The 20,975-nt window shown below is 36.1% G+C and overlaps 1 protein-coding gene across 1 annotated transcript; it reads right to left on the bottom strand.

The window, feature by feature from the left end:
- Window positions 1-17,486: 17,486 nt before the first annotated feature.
- Smp_162390 (hypothetical protein) lies at window positions 17,487-18,410 on the bottom strand (the record flags this gene model as incomplete). Its single annotated transcript, XM_018799686.1, has 1 exon — window positions 17,487-18,410. One exon carries the CDS (start codon window positions 18,408-18,410, stop codon window positions 17,487-17,489), a length of 924 nt encoding a protein of 307 aa, XP_018646595.1.
- Window positions 18,411-20,975: the final 2,565 nt, after the last annotated feature.

Genomic DNA, 20,975 nt, shown 5'->3' with positions numbered 1-20,975 from the left:
GCATACAGTATAGAAAGTAAAGGACCTAGGACAGAACCTTGAGGTATTCCACTAAGTACTGGTCTCCAGTCGGAGAACCTTGAATTCGCTCCTATTTTTTGTCCACAACCTACTAGGCCATTTTGGGAAAGGCCTGGCAATGACAAGATTTTCTAACTTCAATAGCAGTCTATTTGTTGGCACCTTGTCAAATTATTTGCTGAAGTCTATGTAGACAACATCCACTGATTTTCCATCGTCTAGAGCCTTTATTGGTCGCTCTCTTGCCATAAGGAAGTTTGTTGTGTAAGATAAACCTTTTCTGAAACCATGTTGCTCGTTAATTAACTAGTTGTTGGTTTCCACAAATGTAATCATGGTCATTCTGACCATTCTTCCCAGCATTTTAACTACGACACTGATGAGGCTGACAGGTCTGTAGTTCGGTGGAAGTTGTCTTGGTCCTGTTTTGTGTATTGGAGTGACGATTGCACCCCTCCTGTCCCTAGGTAACACCCCTTAGTCAAGTGACATATTGAATATCGCACTTAGTGGGGCTGCAATATATTGTACAATTTGGCTCACGATTTTTGGGTGTAGTTCATCCCGTCTGGTAGACCTTTCCGTGTTAAAGGTGCTATAAGCCTTAAGTACATAGTTTTGATCGAATCGCACGTTGAGCAGACGTTTGTTGACTTTATATTTGGGTCTAGTTCTTCGTCTAGAAGAGGCTCTTAAGTGAAAACTGCCTCGAAATAGTTTTTCATAGCCTCTGCTTTTTCCTGGTTATCCTATATCACTTCAGATCCACTCCCTTCCTCAATGAAGTTGTGAATCCAATGCTGCATCCTTGTTCCGTAAATTACGTATGAGAATAATTTCTTAGGCCGCTTGGTTACAAATTAGGCTAACTGCATTTCATAGTTTCTCTGAGCTTCCCGGATTTTATTTGTACATTTATTTCTTACCGACCTACAGCGTCCCATCGTACCTCCTGTGCCAAAGTTGATGGCAACGTTCCAACATTTCTTCCTTTGTCTTAGTAAACGTCGAATATCCCGGCCTATCCAGAGTCGGCCGTGTTTCTTCTTTGGGACTATCCAGGGGATATATGGTTGAGTTACAGCATTATTTAACTGCCCGAAATGAATCCATGACTCTTCTACTGATGCTCCTGAGTCAATTATACAGTCTCCAGCAGATGCTGAGGAGTTTATAGCCTCCATTTCTGCCTTCCATATGTTACGATGGGCCGGCACAACTGTTTGACAGGCTATCTCAGCCATGAACTTGAATAATATGACTGCATGATCACTTCTCCCTAGAGTTGGGAGGAGAGTCGTTTGACCGACCTCATTACTGTGTGTGAAGACTAAGTCCAAGAGAGACGAGGGGCTTTGCAATTCTTATCTGGTGGGATCTCCAATGTGCTGCAAAAGCTAGTTCAGCTGTGGTTTCTAAGAATTGTCAATCAAACGATGTTGTTGATGACCCTGCTTCCTCAGTTTATACACGGTGCCTTGAAGTCGCCTACCACAAATCTTTTACTTCTATTACACAAGGACTTAAGTTTGCTTAGAAGGCAATCATCTGGGCTGCGGTATACTATGACATCTCAGATTGCAGCGCACCGGCTCACATATCCCACTGTCTTGAGAGCTCGTAAGGTTAAGGTGATTTTCGTGTACAGAATAACCTTACCTCGTCAGTCAGCCCTACTAGATAAGAAGCCAGTCCACTGGATTTAACTATCAAACACTTAGGACGTTGACCATGCTTGTGAGACAGCGATGACATCCGGCTTTTCTATATCAACCATTGTTTTGGGCCCCTTCCATTTCACTTATTAGGCTGCGAGCATTTATGTAGCACATCTTTAATTCTGTGGAGTGGTTTCGGAATTGTTTTTCTCCGAACTTTTGCATTTTAAAAACCCTTAAGTACGAGGTTTCTTTCACAGTTTGGGCGGTGCTCATTGATTTCTACTTCTGCAGATCGCCTCTTAATACGGTCAACCAGACCGAGATACTCATGTACGTATATTCCGGATCAAATAAGTTTGCCTGAGTTTCCCAGTGTCACTTTTCTTTCTCCAGCAAAGGCAAACTATAATTATAATTATATGTTTCTGAAAGGGCAGGTAAACGCCATTTTTACAGGCATGATCTACAGGTTACAACATTTACTGGTTCAGAGCATGTATCCCAAGCAGGGTTGTTTAGTAAATATAATCTATAAAAGTTGATAGCAGTTCATTCGTTCAGATACAATGTGTTCTCATCGGAATATTTTTCAAAGGGACATCGCGTCCATGTTACACACCAGATCCAATCTCGGTAAAATTGTTTTAGGATTTTGGTCGTGCTAAGTATTTATGCAATGCAAAATTTAAGTTTGTAGATGTTGTAAAGAATTGTAACACCGAAATCAGAATTTTCAATACAAATGTCAAGACCGTTCTACTGTATGGGGCGGAGACGTGGAAAACTACGAAAGCCACCATCCAGAAGATAAAGGTGTTTATTAACAGTTGTTTACGCAAAATACTTCGGATCCGTTGGCCAGACACTATCAGCAACAAGTTACTGTGGGAGACAACAAACCAGATTCCAGCGGAGGAAGAAATCAGGAAGAAGCGCTGGAAGTGGATGGGACACACATCGAGAACATCGCAAGACAAGCCCTCATATGGAATCCTGAAGGTCAAAGGAGAAGAGGAAGACCAAAATACACATTACGCCGAGAAATGGAGACAGACATGAGAAGAATGAACAAGAGTTGGATAGAACTAAAAAGGAAGGCCCATGACAGAGTGGGCTTGAGAATGCTGGTCGGCGGCCTATGCCACATTAGGAGTAACAGGAGTAAGTAAATAAGTAAAGCAGAATTGTGAAGCGCTTGGTGCGAACTATGATCTTGATAAAGCGCCTACGTCACGTTTGTTCCAGATGTCAGACGTTCCTCAACTTTGCCCTCAGAGCAAGATTCTGAAAAAAGAGAAACTGAGGAGCAGCTTGGTATTTGAATATGAACTATAAACAATGATTAACATTTAGTAGTGGAACAGGCAGATGTATGATAAATTATTAGATTAAATTCATACTGGCTCTTGTTGCTGGAGTCAAATGTGATCAGGAGCTCATTTAAGCTTACTTTTTGAATATATATCTTACCTCACACAACGCTCTGCGTTTCCCATCCTGTTGGTAAACACTATTTCCATAAGTACCATTTTACAAGCTTATCAGAAACATACAAATTATGGACTGTCGGCAAGGCTTCGATGCAATGCTTTAATTGACTATAGTATGAAGTATCTAGTGCTAATCAGAGTATAGGCATTAAGAAGGGTATAATGTAGGATAGCTGTTCACCAAAGTAGGCGGAAAAGTTTAGAAATATAGTAGTTACAGATAAGGTAAGGTAACGAGTGGTGAAGTAACATTAATGGCAAGGCAATATAGTGTACAGAAGAGTAAAAAGCTGGTAAAGAATAGACAAGAAGGACCTCACACTTAATTTGTGCTGATGTTATTTTGTGCTATCCTAACCGGATAATAGGTAACAGGTTCCCTAGATGTAAGACCACTGGTAGGCAGTTGCTTGTGCGTTTCTTTTGACTTTTTAGGGTAATTGTGAGCGTCTCTTAGCGACCGAGTATTGATAGGTCCAGTGAGTTGCCTGTCTACTTCAATTAAAAAATAGGGAGGGGAAAGTATCTAATACAGCTATAAAGTAGGGAAATAAGGCAATTTAGTCTATATATGTAGAGAGCCTATAATGTATGTGTGGGACGCGGATGTGTTCGTTTGTGCTAGATCTGTTCAGGTGGGGACTTGATCAATAAGTCTTACAAACTTATGTAATTTATCTGACATGAGTATTTCAGAAGGAAGAATGTTACATATTAATGCATGCTTGATGAGGAAGAAGTTTTCCCGAGTTTTTGATCTGCATTTCTTAACTTTGACAGTGGATATTTCGTCTCGAAGGTTGTATTCACATGAATCTTGGGAGAGAACTGTATTACATGTGGAATAAGTAAGGTTTTTGAGTAGTTTGAAATAGAGAATCAAATTGGACCTAAGCCCTCACTTCCAGAGGGGTCTTACACAGACTTCGCGAGGAATGATTTTAGTTTCGTTTTGAAAGAAATTTCAGAGAACGAAGCCAAGTAGTCTTAAGTAATGAACCCTGAGATACAAGTAAGACTTATCCTGTTGCTGTTCCTTACTGTTAAAAGTAACAGAAGTGTGCGTAACAGTTGATAATCTGGTCGCTATGTAATTTTAGGTTGTGATTGTATAGGAAGAGTTGTGTATACTAATGGGGATTGATACGGTTACATTCAGTAGCGTCTTGTGTTTGTCGTTTGTTAGTTACGTCGGTATATCTTTTCAATAGTGAAAGCATATATCTACAACCGCGAGAAGATGTAAGTCAGCATGAACTCATAGTACCGCTTAGGCACTGTAGTGCCACGGCGACAGTGGGGTCAACTATCACAGAAATTCCATTCGAGGTCCGTCGCTAGTTTTGAATAGCAATGAATGTATGATACATTTATGATTATTTAGACATTTTTCTCGAACATGCTGTATTATTGTTTGCTTACCAGTCTTACCAGGACGAGGAATTGGAATGAAAGTGCGATCATTAGAGCATAGTTAACGACTCAGTTTCGATGTGTGGGTCGAGTGGTCCGTGTCATGCACATTACTAGGAAGTTCATTATCTAGTGTCGTCTAAAACTTTCTCCAAGGATTCTGACTTAATAATAACAATTTATTCCCAAAAAACAGTTTGTTACATGAGGTATTCCAGTTTACAGGCAAAATCAAATTGTTACAGAAGATACAATTTTCACTGTAGAAAATTACTCAGCTGGGTTGATGTTTTATAAGATATAAGTATAGATGTTTTTAGTAAGAAACGTACTGTCAACATCGCAGTTGGCGCGCTTTATGAAGGTGACGTTGCGACATGCCTCTGATGATCGAGAATAGATACATGCGAAGTTGGATGCTTTTAGAAGTGTCGACCTTATATTCGTCTGGAATATCTGAGGCTTTAAGAATGGTGCAGGACGAAGTCAACCGCTCCATATCTGTTTTCGGTGGTGTATCTCAAGGGGGCTGAAAAAGGGTGTAAGAAAAAGAAAGGACGAGAAGCAGAGCAGACAATGTTCATGGAGGGATAGTTAAGGTATAAATACTGAGTCTATATCTCTGTTGTTAAGGTACTTATTAAGCAAGAGCATTCTAATATGTTAAAAAAAATAAGTGTAAACAAAGTTCAAGTTGATAAGGAAGTATATTAATGGAGGTGGTTCAGAAAGAAGCTGAAAGCATGGGATTATGTGTAGTTATAAAATATAGTGCTGAAAACAGTATTCTGATACACAAATGGCTGTCCCCCTTCATTGCCGAAGCTATTTCAGCCCATTTTTTTGTTCTTAGAGTTTATAGGGTATGGAGCAGGCTTCGTTTTTAGCGATTTGTCTCGCCTGCTTGTAATAGGGTTACTCTATAGAGAGTGAAACTAATTCAGCTTTCTAAACACGATTTAAAAAGGTATTTTGAATGAATAAATCAACAACAATACCGTTGGTTCGTGACATACCACTTGACATAGGGAGCCGTAATTTAACAATCTATTCTGCCCTACAGACATTGGTGGATTGAAATTATCTCCGCACCATCATGTTTGCTGGTTAGTAACGCCACCTTCCCTCTTTTTAAGATGTTAGGCTCTCTTACGCTTGTGGTCAGTATGAATATTGCTTTAACCAAGGCCCATAGTTGGAATACACTGTCTCTACTAGTTCCATGTTACAAGCAAATCAGATGGCTATAGCATTTGTATTATGAGCTAGACATTCACTAAGTAAATCATAGCAACATGAGCTAGTATCAATTTGATCTAATAATTTATCATACCTCCGTCTGTTCCACTACTAAATGTTAAGCATTGGTTATCGTTAATATCCAAATGCCTTGTGTGGTGGACCTCAGCAAAAGAGCTTAGTTGAAATATAACAATTCGCAACGTTACCAACAATATACCAAAAGAATTAACACTAAGAACCTAAGCGTTTGTCTATGATTAACGCAAAAGGTAACAAATTACAGTTAAATTATAAAAAGGTATATTGAACAACAAAATGGTAACAGTGTTATGAAATGAATGTTACTTGTAAGCTGCTTTCTGAGATAACAACCACAAATAAGTTCACTTGGTTAACAAAGATTCCTCTGCACGTGATGGCACCAACAGCAAAATGGAGAAGATTAGATCCAGTAGTATTATTCAGTAATGATCCGGGCCAAAACACCAACGTAGTGTGGAATGGTCTAAAAAGATGTTATAATACTATTATAATCTTCAATCAAAGGCCGTGGCCGTTAAAGCAGAAGAATAGACGGCGGATACCACGTTTATATTTTAAGAATCGCGGTAGTGAAGTCGTGTTATATATAACCAAACAAAAGTATTCGTTTCTTTACGATTGATACAGAAAAACAATAGATATCAAATATGAGTGTGATTACATAAAAAGTGTGACAACTAGGAAAAATATGTGACCTTTAATTTGTTGTTACAAAAAATCACCAGACATAAATGTCACTATACTTGCTGCTCCTCAGTTTCTTCCTTTTTTTCTCTCTCTCTTCAGAATCTTGCTCTGAGGGTGAAGCTATGTAACTTTTGACATCTGTAACAAGCTCGATGAACGCGCTTCCACAAGGTCATAGTTCGCACCAGACGCTCCACAAGTCTACTTTACAACAACTATAAACTTAAAATTTGCATTGCATAAATACTTAGCACGACCAAAATCCTAAAACAATTTTACCGAGATTGGATCTGGTGTGTAACATGGACGCGATGTCCCTTTGAAAAATATTCCGATGAGAACACATTGTATCTGAACGAATGAACTGCTATCAACTTTTATAGATTATATTTACTAAACAACCCTGCTTGGGATACATGCTCTGAACCAGTAAATGTTGTAACCTGTAGATCATGCCTGTAAAAATGGCGTTTACCTGCCCTTGCAGAAATATATTGTTATTATATTGCTATGAAGATAGCTAATGGTATGAGTTATATGAGACAGGTCGGATTATTTGCGGTCAAGGGATGGTAAGAACTAATAGTAAATCAAAGAATATGAAAGAGTAGAAGATTGTACAATTTTCGGGGTCAGAAACTTAAGACATTGAGTAACTCACAAGAATTTAGGACATTTGAGCTTCTTTTGATCGACCTTACTTGATCAGCATCCATAAGATTAGTGAGTTATCTGTCTACGTGCAATAGACAAAAAATAAAAAGACACGACTCTTAGGAAGAATGATGTGGTTTTAACCACTGGAGAGATTCGGAATCTGAAAGTGAGGGTTAGGAGCAGAAGGCCATGATTAATAATCAATAAATAGTAGGGGGAGGTAAAGCAAGTGTTCTGTAATTTGGCTATATTCATACAAATAACGATGGGGTTTGTCATATTTTTGTTCCGTCTAGATATTAGGCGGTCCACAATAAAGTGCCTCATTGGTGGGCGGTAGTGTAAGGAATAATTGATGAAGCTCTTTTGAGTCTAGTAAAAAGGTTATTAGCCTTTCGAGTTCGGTAAAAGCGTCACAGTTACTAATAGGTATTCGCAACCTGTTGCACAATAAACTATACCGCACTGTCAAAGACTTACAACGCATTTGTTTTTGGTGTTTTAAGGTAAATGGTGTATGTGTGTTGTTTCTCAGTCCATAGGCTGGGCCGTGGATCATAGTTGGACAGGATGTTAGGAATGAGAGTCCATTTATTGCTTTGTAGCGAAATGTCAGATTGTTCCTTAGCCCACGGTACCTTAGCCCACTTGTTATTAACTCCTGAATTAAGACCTTTACTAGCCATTTCTATAGTCATGACGTAGCAACTAGTGGCAATGCTACTGATACACATGTTACTCAGTAGGCTAAAGGGTATAATGCGGGACAATTTGGAGAGAAAACACACAAAGTATGAGTGTCGAAATAGAATAATAACGAATAAAGTGAACACACAATACACAAGGGAAGGATTTGAAATATTCTTGAAATCGCAAATGATCTTAAACCGTTTTATCAAGCAACTTTACATGACTCCAGTAACGTTTGCACAAGCCTTGTGTTCGAAAGTGGAAGAATGCCTGTGTATTGCAGTTGAAGCAACTGGAAAGAGATAAGTTGACCGAGACAGCTAGAACTACCGCGCAATGGTTGGAACTTGGTATAAATATGGTTTCATATATGTTATGGTGGTTATCCACTGGCAAGGGATGACACAGTTTGCGTCCCCTGAGGTGGTCAAATATTCCAATCTGAAGATGGAATCTTTATAATTCCTGTTGTTTGTGGGAGATCAACGAGGTCACAAATGATCTTTTTTCCATTAAATTATCTGTTTTGGAAGACGAAAAGTGAAAGAATGTCAGACATTAAGTAATTCAAAAATTGTGACCAAGTCACTCGTAATCCTTCTTTTATGCAAATGAAACTGCTTTAGTTTAATTGATTTCTCGTCATACGATGGTTTTATGATCATGAGAATCATCACGCCTTTTCAAATTGTTGTTTTTTGGGAAGCGACTGACTGCTGTACTTGAGCTGCGGACAAACGATCAATATAGGAAGTCGAAAAGGTCTGAATTTGTACGTGGATGAAAGCTCTTCGTATTGACTACGGGACTTTAGACTTCTGAGCACCTACTGCATCTCACTATTGAATGGTTTTCAATTCCTGGCTGGAAGTGACTCTTTAATCAGTGTGCTTTTAGATAGAAAGTGACATAACCTCATTCACTGTGTATGTACTTGTACTTAGGATAGTAATATGCATCATAATTCACTTTGGAGAAACTGTCGGTAACCGTCAGTTTCTAGATCATTCCGGCGAATCCTATGCGCTTTTCTGAAACTATAGCCTATCTCCCTTCCTATCGTTTTCTGCACCTTAGTACCATCAGCTTGTGACACAACCGACCTTTGAAGACCAAGGAATGCAATTTAAAACGGGAGGAATAGTTTCAGTTTCAAAACTGTAACCCAGGACAATTTGCATATTCTTCCAGTCAAACCACTTAGAGTTAACTCTAATACTTACTCTTCGTTTAAATAAAGAATATTTTGTCTTCACAAGTTAGTTACCATCGATCCCGTTATCACGTAATTTAGGTAGCAGTCTGCTATGTGAAACTATGTAAAAATTCATACTGAAGTCTATGGATTTTACATGTCTAGGTAGCTTCTGGTCTTTAAAGCATACATCATCTTTCTTGGGTTACCAGTAGGTTTGTGTGATGAGAATAACCTGTTTTGAAAACGTGCTGGTTTTCAGAGAGCAAAGGGTCTTCATCCAGATCCCTGAAAATTTGGTAATAATCTTTCTTAGAATTTTGAAAATAGTTCTTGATGATCTGCCTAGAACCTTCTTTGAATACAGGACTTACTATTGTGTCCTTTCATCTGATATTCAGAACACGAGTTCCTTTAACGATTTAAGATACATCTCTTTGAGCCCATCAGATTTTCCTTAATCGAGTTTATTTACAAGATCGAAGATATCCTATTCTCTAACGGTCACTATTCAGTGTGAATGTAGAGGTTTATTTGTGCATGTGAAAAGGGTGTGTTATCTGTATATATACTACTAAGGCAATCTGAGGACACCTGAATTGAAAATGCACTCAAATAACAAACCGCTGATGGCTAAAGTTTAAATCCCTGATACGTAGGAAAGCAACAACTAAAACGCTAAGCTCATTTTTGTATTAATTGTTTGAATCTTCTCATTGATGTTTAGAACAAGAACTCTGGGATATGGGCACATCCAGCTGGCGAGTCTCAAATAGGATAAAACGCACGTCTCAGATTCCACTGCTAATCACCTATATCTCTGCTTAGAAGTGCCAAAAGTTTTTGGGTATGCATACGAAGTGCTTTCAATTAGAACTACCAACTGTAAAGAAAATGAAGGGAATTATTTGGAAATAATTATTGAATGATTTCATCACTTTTGAATGTGAAATTGAGTTTCATGAGTTGTAGAATAACCATAGAAAAGTGCACACATGCTACTGTGTAATTCCATTCACATCACGTCGCTGAATGTCATCTATCTGAGTAACGTTTTGAATAGGGACGTTGAAAATGTATTTGGGTGAAGGTAACTATTAGGAATATAATAAAAGTCATCCTCTTTAGTCAAAGTTTATTGCATATATTGTAAGTTAAGTTATTCCTAGGCAGAGGGGCAAAAAGTGTTCTGTAGTCGAAGAATTTTTTGTTTGCTTTTGTAAACTCATTCTCCACAAGTTAGAGGGACATGCAAGTCAAGCTTTTCTGTGTCGAATCCCATCATTACAATAAGGAGAAATTATTGTGGTGTTTTGATCTATCCGTTCAGAGTCCTGAGCACTATTTTCACAACAGTATATCTTGTTATCTGAAGATCACCAGTACGAAGAAATAATATGCCTAATACCTCAGACCACATCTATCCTGGAAGTTGTCATCTAGTAATTAGCTTTGTAAGGCAGGTCAGATGTGCCTCTACTTTTCACCACTAACATTAAGCATCAATCCACGTTCAGCAAGAATTTATTAAGTTTTCAGTTATAGAGTGGACCTTGAAAGACAACTCGCAGTTCACCATCCGGGTAATATTGCACCAAGTTGTATTTTTAGGAACTGAGGCAATACGACCTGGCTACCAAGTTAGGTTGAGTCAGTTTAAAAGGTTATTCAATGGTATGACTTCGAACTATGATTACCTAATCAAAGGTGTTATATCATCGCCATTTAATTATATTATAATTAAAAGGCTTTACAGAGTTTGAAATACTAACAAAGTCTTCATTCATACAATACAAAATCAAGCCATTTGATAGGTTTTCACCCTTGCAGATATGGCTGGTTCGTAGTTATTTCCCACACCATCAAACTTGCCTGCAAGTAACTACACTACTCTTTCTGTGTAGGAGCCAGGCTCTTTTGAGTAGATAGTTTTGACAAATATTTTGTTCTGGGCTTAGGTTTCATGCGATTCGAAACTCACCAGAAAGGCATATCCGTAATCTCCATCAGAATCGATGCTTCCTGGTGGACTCGATCCCGTCTTATCCAGCTTCATGGTTTGAGACGTTACCATGACGTTATCTGCGCCATGTCTGACCTCCCACAGGACTAGGATGAACCTACAGTCGCCCGACCACTTATTAGTAGCTGACCTCATGTGTTTCAGGTCATATTCTAAGTGCCTGTCAACTTTTATCAATGAAGTTGAGATTTTCATGTCCACTACCTTATGTCTCAACATAGTGCACATGGTATCGAACCACCTAGACTAATGATCACATGCAGTTTCATTGATGAGACTTGATCAGTACAGGAGATGGACTTTGGATACATGACATCTCATACTACTTAGTGATTGATCAATTGTAAATCGAGTGATTTGTATTTCTGTTTTTGTAATATCCTTTTACTTGGTTATAAGCAAAGATGGATAAACAATGAACGCCCCACGACCAAACCATCCAACGCAGAGAACAACACTTTATTTAAATCATGCCCCTGAGGCACAAATATCCTCTATCTCAGATTAGGCTTGTTTAATTCAATTCTGGAATAACGTCCTCATGATATAACTACTGAATATCCTATTAGTGGTCTTATTTCTGTTCGAATACGATTTCTGTTGATTCTCGTGATTTTGTCAATATAAGTTAGATTCAGTTATTAAGAGGTCTGATTCCGGAATTGTAGATCACAAGCGGGGATTGTCGGTCCACTGGAGTTGAACGTGAATGGTGTAAAATCGCAGCTTAAGTTAAAGTCACATCTCATGGGTAATACATTACCCCGAATACCTATTCTTGGTATATTGGTACCGTGTCTATTTCCATGACTATATAAAAGAAATAGGATCTTATCAAAACAGTACATGTTTATTTACTATTGACTAGTAGTGTAGGGTCATGTAGATTATATCCTTCTTTAGTACTGATCTATTACTATCAACCAAGTTGAAATATGGTCACTAGTCCAAGTGATTCGATGTCGTGTGCACCATGTTGAGACGTAAGGTAGTGGTCGGAGGTAGTGGACAGGAGACAATGGACCTAGGTTTCATGCTATTTGGCACTCACCAGAAAGGCAGGCCTGTATAATCCATTGGTAAGAACGAATTAAAGAAGTACAGAGCTGGACTAACGCCGAATGGGTCAGTTCATAGCAGGAAAATGATTTATCTCCACTGGTTATCCTTTACTTTGACGATCGTCAGTAAACTGGCGGAAGTTCACTGGTCTAATGTAGAGACTGTTCACCTTAATGGATGAGTTAGCTAGGGCTGAATGACGTTTCATTGACCCTGTGGTGCGAAGGGAATACTATATCACCAATTCATTCTATTCAATCGGATTGTACTCGGATTATGTTAGTCACTACTGTACATGCTAGTTTACTCAATAACTTAAATACAGATTCAGGAACATTGTTATCTGAGTGTAACTTCCAAGCTACAGAGTTTTGGAATAAGAATAAGTGAGAAAATTAGTTCAGACACTTGCGGTCTTACCCAGTCGAAATTTAAAGTGGCTATGTAATGAACGGTTTTAAATAAAGTTATTAAGTATGTTGGGATGATCCTGCAAATTTCTCGCAATCGACATGACAAGCTCAGGAAGACATTAAGGATCATTTTATCCAATCAGTGTTTGATTAGAAGTTCTGTTGGTAACACAGCGAAAATGAAAAGTCACATGTAGAGATTCTGATTGGCTGATTAATACACTGCTACTATGTTTAGCAGTATTCTAGAATTTTCAGTAAAACCCAAGGACTATACTATAAAAATACTATCTTTTCTGTACATGAACGAACATTTTTGGAGTAAAGTGCTCCTCGCATATTTGTGCCTTTTCTCTCGTGTTCAAGTCGCTGTGTAGTTCTAGCTTGAGGGTTACGAAACTAGCTTAGGATCCGAATAATAGCGTTCAATCCACAAGACGTATCAAAGTAAGATGTACATTATAACCTAAAAAATGTTGCCATTCAGTTAGTCAACCAATATATGTTCAACAAATTCAAATAATCAAACCTAAATTATATTAAATAGATAAATTGATAGAGGACATATGATAGTTACTAGTTTCGTTGAATAAACGGTTCTATTAAGTCAGGAACACTATTCTATTCTTTCTGTATTAATCACGTAACGTTTGTTCAAATGATGACACTTAACCATTTTTTACGACACTGAGTGTTTCCAGTTCTGGAGGCGCACTTCAATTCACGACGAGAAAATGCACAATTTCAGTCAGGCCAGGCAACACAATCGGAAAGAGGAACGATTCACTGTAGCAGCCAACATAACTAAGCATCGGGTAAACCAGCGTAGATGTGGTTCATCGGAATAATAGAAATTCAGTGAAAACAAGGGAAAAACAAAAACTACGATAAAAAATTAGATAGCGGCCGTCCCATCAAGGGTCGAAAGATCAACAAAATTTACAGATGATGGAATCATGAAGGATAAGTTAGAAAGTGTGCACGTGGAGGGAGTATTGTACATAATCACATAAAATGTCGAAAAAGGATCTTTGACGAAGTTTCAACCCAATAAATTTGTCATTGGTCATCTAGTTAAAAATAACTCATACAACAGTGTTATATCTCCACGAACTTTCTGTTATGCGACTTTACTGATTTACTGATATGATCTTTTTAAAATGCCTGGAGCGGTAGCGTATCATTTGACCATGCATGTAAAAATGACGTACATCAGATCTGTCAGAAGTTAATTATGACTATTATCTAGAAACATAAATAAGGTGGGTAATTACATATACAGCATTCGCCGTTTAATCATGATTCTCTAAGTTACAACATTTGTGATTCAGAATAGAATGGTGCTATTCGTATTATTTTACGTAAAATGTTGTGACAGCTTTTCATCATATATTGCCTAAATGAGTTCAGAACTGGTGTTTATTCGGTGCTCAAATAATATTTGTATCTATAAATGTTCTTTTTCTTATACATTATATTTCATAAAACGTGTATAAGAAAGGTTCAATGAAAAATAAGTTTAAGTAAGGTCTGTCGTCAAATGGCAATGTCTTTACTTGATGCTATGCTGTGTAAATATGAAAACTGGTTTCTTCTGATTTCACTTTATGATAAAAATCAACTCTCAAGTCACTAAAATCAAAAGTCAGTAATATAAAGGGTAAACTACTTTATCTACTCTTATCGGTCAAATTTTAGTTTTAAGCAGTTCGTAAGAAACAAATAGATTATTGAACAGTCGTACTCAGATCAGCCAGACATATAGTTGATGCCTTATCTTTGGTTTAGTACCCATTCACAGAGGACTTAAGATATTTCCAAAGTTATAAAGTCTTGGTGACTTATCCACAGCTGGATATGGTTGTTAGCTTCATAAGTGCTTATTTTATGTAGTTTTATTATCACGAAGCTTATCGCAGGTTTTGATAGATATGTACAGAACGCATTGAAAATTCGTAAGAGAATCACCTCTACTGTTTCGTATATTACTGCGTGACACCACATCGACTTCAGTAGTGATGATGGTGGACAAAGGAAAATTTACCAATTAATTTCGCATACAAAACTCAAGCTGATGCCATCATGTAATGGTGGTAATGAAAGTCAATAAGAAATTTGGTAGAAGCATTTAGTTCAGTAATTTTATGTAAGCGGACAGACATTGAAGATGAATGAGTATACGTAGCGAGATTGTTGGCTGTTGCTAATCGAAAAACAATTAACTAAATGTTTGTCAGCTTTTATATCAGCTAAAGAATAAAACCAATACAGGTGAATAGATAGGCGACTGCTCAACATATAGATAAAGACAAACGGGTAAAAACACTCACGAACGCATAAACCAAAATCTTCAAGTGTCTAAGAGAATACTTGATAAGGACAGTGGTTTCGTATTCCAAGTTTTGCGGATATTTAAAGATGGTGATTTTATTTTCTCATGAAATGTTTTTAGGCGTAGTAAAGATTTAGCGATGTGTCAGTTGCAAGTTTATGTGAGTGATACGTTGTCTTGTAATAAGTAAAAGCTATTAAGTTCCAATGATATTCTCAGAACTGTAGAACTCTAAAGTCTGCCTAATGTGATACGTAATTAGCACATAATCATTAGTTCTATTCTCATATTCTACTGCAGTACATTAACGTGTTTCCATTGTTTTTTTCTCCACGAGCTGGTTCAGTCTTAGCTACTAGAAAACTTTTCAACAAAACTGAAAATCTTGGTATCTTCAAATTCACTAAAATATATTACTCATTCTTAAATTGTACATTACGCACAGACTTGTTCTCCATAAGTTTATCATTAAAGGCATTTGTGTGCTCCTCATCTCATTCAAAATATCACTGAGATTACGTTTTTCTGCTTCTAGCTAGTTGTTTATTTACTTTAAATCTTTCTCATGACTTCTTTTTTATCTAACCTAGTAGCGATTATAACCGGATTAGTTTTGGTAAGTGCATACTTGTATCGGACATGTCAAATTGTTGGTCTCATCGAGGCCATAATACTAGAAGCCAATATACTCTACATAATCAACATGGGGTGAAGAACTCAAGGTTTATTAGTGACTTATCATCCAGCCATATATAATATTGCATTCATGTCTTAATCACAAGTCTTTAAAAAGCGATACATAAAGACCTCAAATTGTACTCAGTTCACAATGAAACAGATAAAATCAATTTTGTATAGTTCCGCCTGTTTCATGAAAATTGAAGCAGCTGCTGCTTCTATGTAGTAATTAAAAGATTAAGTTGCATCCAGCTTGCATATTTGATATATATCAGTCAAATATATTTTTAACGTCTAGATTATCCTGTTTATTATGTCTGAATATACCATTGTATAATCAACAGAAACATTAATTCGAACAAGAAAGTTTACCTAAACGGTAATGCATAAATACCCTCAATTCTGTCAAAATTTGGATAAGTTCTAAAATAACAGTGATCTAGCTTTTGCCACTTATCACCGTTTAAATATTATTGAAGTAGATATTACATGATTCATAAATATTTAGGTTGAAAAGTTTCCCAACTCCCTATCTAAATAATAGTTAGGTAAACCATTCTTGAACTAATTCTTTATACTATTAGCTAGCTTACTGAATTTGTCGAATAATCAAAATGGTTAAGTAATTACGCGAACATTTCTGATGTTCGTTAATAAGTCATGTCAGGGTTATTGTTTGATCAAAAGGGGTTATCATAAGAAAACTGAGATTATTTGGTGTGCTAAACCTTGACAATTTTCGGTAAGATTAAACTATACTGCCGACCTTTGAGCGAATCTTAAATGACCTTGAGAAATATTAGCCAATCAGAAGACAGTTGGTATACAGTAAAAATATACTATACAAAACCAAAGAATTAAAGTAGAAACACTTCTTTTACATGGGTTAAAAAATTCTCAAGGTCTGATATAGGTTCAGAAGTTCTAAAATCATAGTGCATACGGTACAGGAACACATCCATATGGCTCCATAGTAGTCGACCTCTAAAACTATGATAAGGTCTCAAAAATTCTTTTAGCCTCGACCACATAGCTTCAATAATGTTAGTATATTGGTATGGTTTACGGGTTAGGGTTAGAGTTAAGGTTTAGGTGTAGGGTTTAGGGTTATGGGTGAGACTATAAGTTATGGACAACCTTTGAGCGACGCTAGAGTGACTCTGAGAGTGTCAACATAATAACTAAGACCAAATGAGGGTTATAAACCTGTGTGAAGAATTCAAATTATGATTTACAGTTCATGATTAAGGCTAGGAATTATACTTAGGGTTTTCATCACGAACTGACATCAGCTATAATGCCAAAACTCTATTTATCCAAATGGATAATTGAATTTCGCGCCAAAATCTTATGATCACTGCTATTGTAGACGCTAAATTATCACGTCTTCCCTAAAATCCGCTGTAAACCGACCGTACGTAAGCATCAGGTACCAAACTTAGCGCCGTGACCTTGAAAACCCGCGAAAGCTTCTGATTGGCTCGGCAGTATAGTTTAATCCTACCCAATTTTCTACTAACTTTTGAAAAAATAACCCTACTATGTATTTTATGCATGTTGTAAGAACAAAAGAGGGATAATTTACAAAGAACCAAACAATTAATGACTTAACAAAAAAATATATAAGTTTAGAAATGACGAATTATTTTGAAAAGTACCTGGGTTACTGCCAAATTTAAGTCATCGTTCCTCAATTCCCCTGTCAGTCGGGTCGAAATACCTGAAATTTAATCAAATCTCACTTTTCCCTCAAAATGTGAGCTGTTGAATTAGTCTACAGATTAATAAGATGTACGTATTTGCACGTAGATGATCACACCAGGTGCCTAACCAGATGGCTACATAGCCTTAATATGAATTGTAATTTTTTTCTGTGAACACTAATTGAATACATTAATAAAATTATCTGAAAGTTGAAGCCGTACACGCTTATTCAATGGTAATAACTGTTTTGAATTCGGTGAAATTGCCATTGATGAAAGTGATCTTGAAGAATCGATGCTTTGATTACTTTGAGTGAAACATGAAGGCAGAGAATATCTTATATGAGACAAAGAAGCTGTTATGTTCATTGAAGTATAAACAGAGGTATCATTTATTACATTTGGAGTTGAATTACGTCGACTGCTAGCAAAAATATTACTATCACTATTTTCAAGATAATTGGTACAACTGCTATCATTAATATCATTAACTCCAGAACAGCAATTTTCAGTAAACATTACTGATTTTGTGTTTTTGATTTGTGGATTTTGGTTATGAAGATGATGATTATCTAAAGGAAACAAACATTTATTTGTTAAACTTGAAGACGAACGCTGATTAGGTCTATGATAATCTTCTGAAACTGAAACAGATGAAATGATAGGTTTTGTGGTTGTTTCTTTTGATTGATTGTTATGTTTAAATTTACTTGAATTGATACTACTATTACTACTGAGTAATGTATGAGCTTCAAATTTCTTTTTAGATTGATTGCCTTGCATAGCTAATGAATAAATTTCTTTACGATATATGGAATGTCTAGTTTTGTACAGACCTACATCGATATAATTAAAAGTTTGATCTGGTGTCTGATTTAATACAAGTTGAAAAACGTTATCTTGAATTGATTTAGGTAATAACAATATAGCAGTCATAATTAATAGTATTAAGGCCATCAGTGATACTAAGGCAATTAAACCAGGTTGAAGTTCTACTTTTTCTGGACCAATAATGAATACCATGGAATTGTTAATATTCACCGAATTATTTATTGAGACATTTTGTACACTTGTTTTCTGAATATCAGTCAGAGTAATCATTATTGCGACATTGATTTGATGTGTAAATTTTTACAGTTTTTTGATCAAATATTTTCTGAAAGTCCTGAAAAAAAAGAGAAAATAGTAAAGGTAAGACAGAAATAAAAAAAAAGGAACACAATTTTTAATTTGCCAATTTATATCATATTTTATAAAATAAGATTTTAAAAATGCCTTCGATTCTTTTCACCATCAACTGATTAATTAATATGCATAAAATTTGTATTTATCCATTGACTGAAATGAATTCTAAATGAGATTACACTGTAATAGCTTAATTATTTGTAATAGAATTATAATTATAAGATAATGTAATCCATAACAATAGTACTCAAGATAAAAATATAAATTGGAGTGATAAACCTTTATGAGGATCATGTTCTACAATTATGAAGCCAGAGAAATTCAATAATTAATGTATTGTTTATTCTTTGAAATAAAAAGTCTCTTTTAATAGTGTTAAAACTAAAGATTATTCAATAAAGAAAACATTTTAAAATTAAATGTTTTTTCATAGTTGAAATTATAAGTCAATTGAAGCTAAACCACCATGGAATACCTGAAAGCACTGGTTTTCCATGGTGATCTAGCTTCAATTGACTCATGATTTCAACTATGAAAATACTGTAATCTCCACAAAACCCCTTCTGATTAAATGTTTTTATTAGTTTCTTAAGATAAGTAATTCCATGAGTTATATAATTTTCTAAACCTATTCAATTGCCAGTTATGAAACATACATTGTTTTACTGGAAAAGTTGAGGAGAACATTTGATGTCTAGGTTATTATTTTAATTGTCAGTTACATTTCAGTGTACAAAAAATAAATTAAAGTTTTATCACTTGTATAATAATATATACGACAGTTGATATATTCAAACAAATTAGATGAGTTGGAAAAAGAATAAAAGGAAAGATTCAATAGAAATAAGCTAAATGAAATAATGAATAATGGAATTATATCAGAAATTCTATAATTTTCAAATTATATGCAAAATATTACTATAATTATTATTTATGGCTAATCGGATAGTTCTAGTTAAAAATGATAAACAATAGTAGTCAAATATCATTATTTTTAAATGATTTTATTTTCAGAAGAGGGTTTTGTGGATATTATAGTAATTTTAATAGTTGAGATCATGGTCAATTGAAGTTAGACTAGCAAGGAAAACCTGGAAGCACTGGATGGCCATTTCGTTCTATTTCCGGGACTCCTCAGCAGTGCGCATCCACGATCCCGCCTCGCGAGATTCAAGCCCAGGACCTACCAGTCTCGCACCAGAGCACTTAACCGATAGACCACTGAGCCGGCCGACATCCAACGGTGTCAATGTCTAACTTCAACCAATCCACAAAATTGAGCGACCATTCACCAATGTTTTCAGTGAGTTGATATCTCCCAACATACCTGGTTGAACTCCACTGGTTACTGCTTCTCACTAGGGTTCCAGGAAATACCTCATGGAGCCAGTCACTAGTGAGCATATAATTATTATCAAAAGGGGGATGCCGGCCCAGTGGTCTATCGGTTAAGTGCTCGCGCGCGAGACTGATAGGTCCTGGATCCGAATCTCACGAGGCGAGATGATGGATTCGCACTGCTGAGGAGTCCCACAATAGAACGAAACGACCGTCCAGTGCTTCCAGGTTTTCCATGGTGGTCTAGCTTTAATTAACTCATGATCTCAACTTTATATGATGTTATTTTATCGCATAACATAAATGTAAGCATATTATAGTAGATCGTTGTTGTTGTTGTTTTTTATTAAAAACTTATGTTGCTTCTGGCTCTCAAAAAATACCGATGTAATATAAAACAAATTACAGTTGACAATTTCAATACCAACAGATTAAATTGATATTCTAGAAACGATTGTACATTTTACAGGAAATTTTCATCACGTAGCTATTTCAGTTAAAGAACCTTTGAAAAAATGAAAGACTACTGAATATCTCTTTTCTCCTCGTTGGAGTCTATTTATTGATGTATGAATACATAACTTCCTATATTGAACCATTGACTTCCAGTGAAATAATCTAGAACTATTATATTATTTAAAAGGATTGAGAGTACAAAGCCTAATCCCCCTAATGGGATTACAGGCTAACAAAGCTGAGGAGTTTGAAGCTAGATTAAAATAGCTTTTTGGGTTTTCAACAATTCTTAAAATAATATCAGTTTTTAGTTCAAACTAACAATAAATGAAGTTGTTCACTTTGTATTCTGAATAGGGTATATTTATTGAAAGTTCAATGGAATTATGTATTAGTGTAGTGAACAAAGAACATGAGTGGGGACAATTGAATGCGTTTAAACACAAATTACAGACTATCTCATTAAATTCTGATTTCCATACAGCAAACAGTGAATTTGCAAAATAACAATCAATTGTCTCAATCTTCACTGTTCCCTCTGTAAATATCAGTTCGTCTTCTCTAATTCCATTGTTCATGCACTTTCCTATCAATTGCGCTTCATTTCAGTTCTTTCCTTATCGGTCTTCTGCCAAAATACATTCTATGTCTGACCATCGCTATATACTACTTATATGGATATAAGTA

Source organism: Schistosoma mansoni, assembly GCF_000237925.1.
Source record: "Schistosoma mansoni, WGS project CABG00000000 data, supercontig 0144, strain Puerto Rico, whole genome shotgun sequence".
Taxonomy (NCBI): Eukaryota; Metazoa; Platyhelminthes; class Trematoda; order Strigeidida; family Schistosomatidae; genus Schistosoma; species Schistosoma mansoni.
The sequence above is the reverse complement of the archived record's forward strand: the minus strand, read 5'-3'. Positions and strand labels throughout refer to the sequence as shown.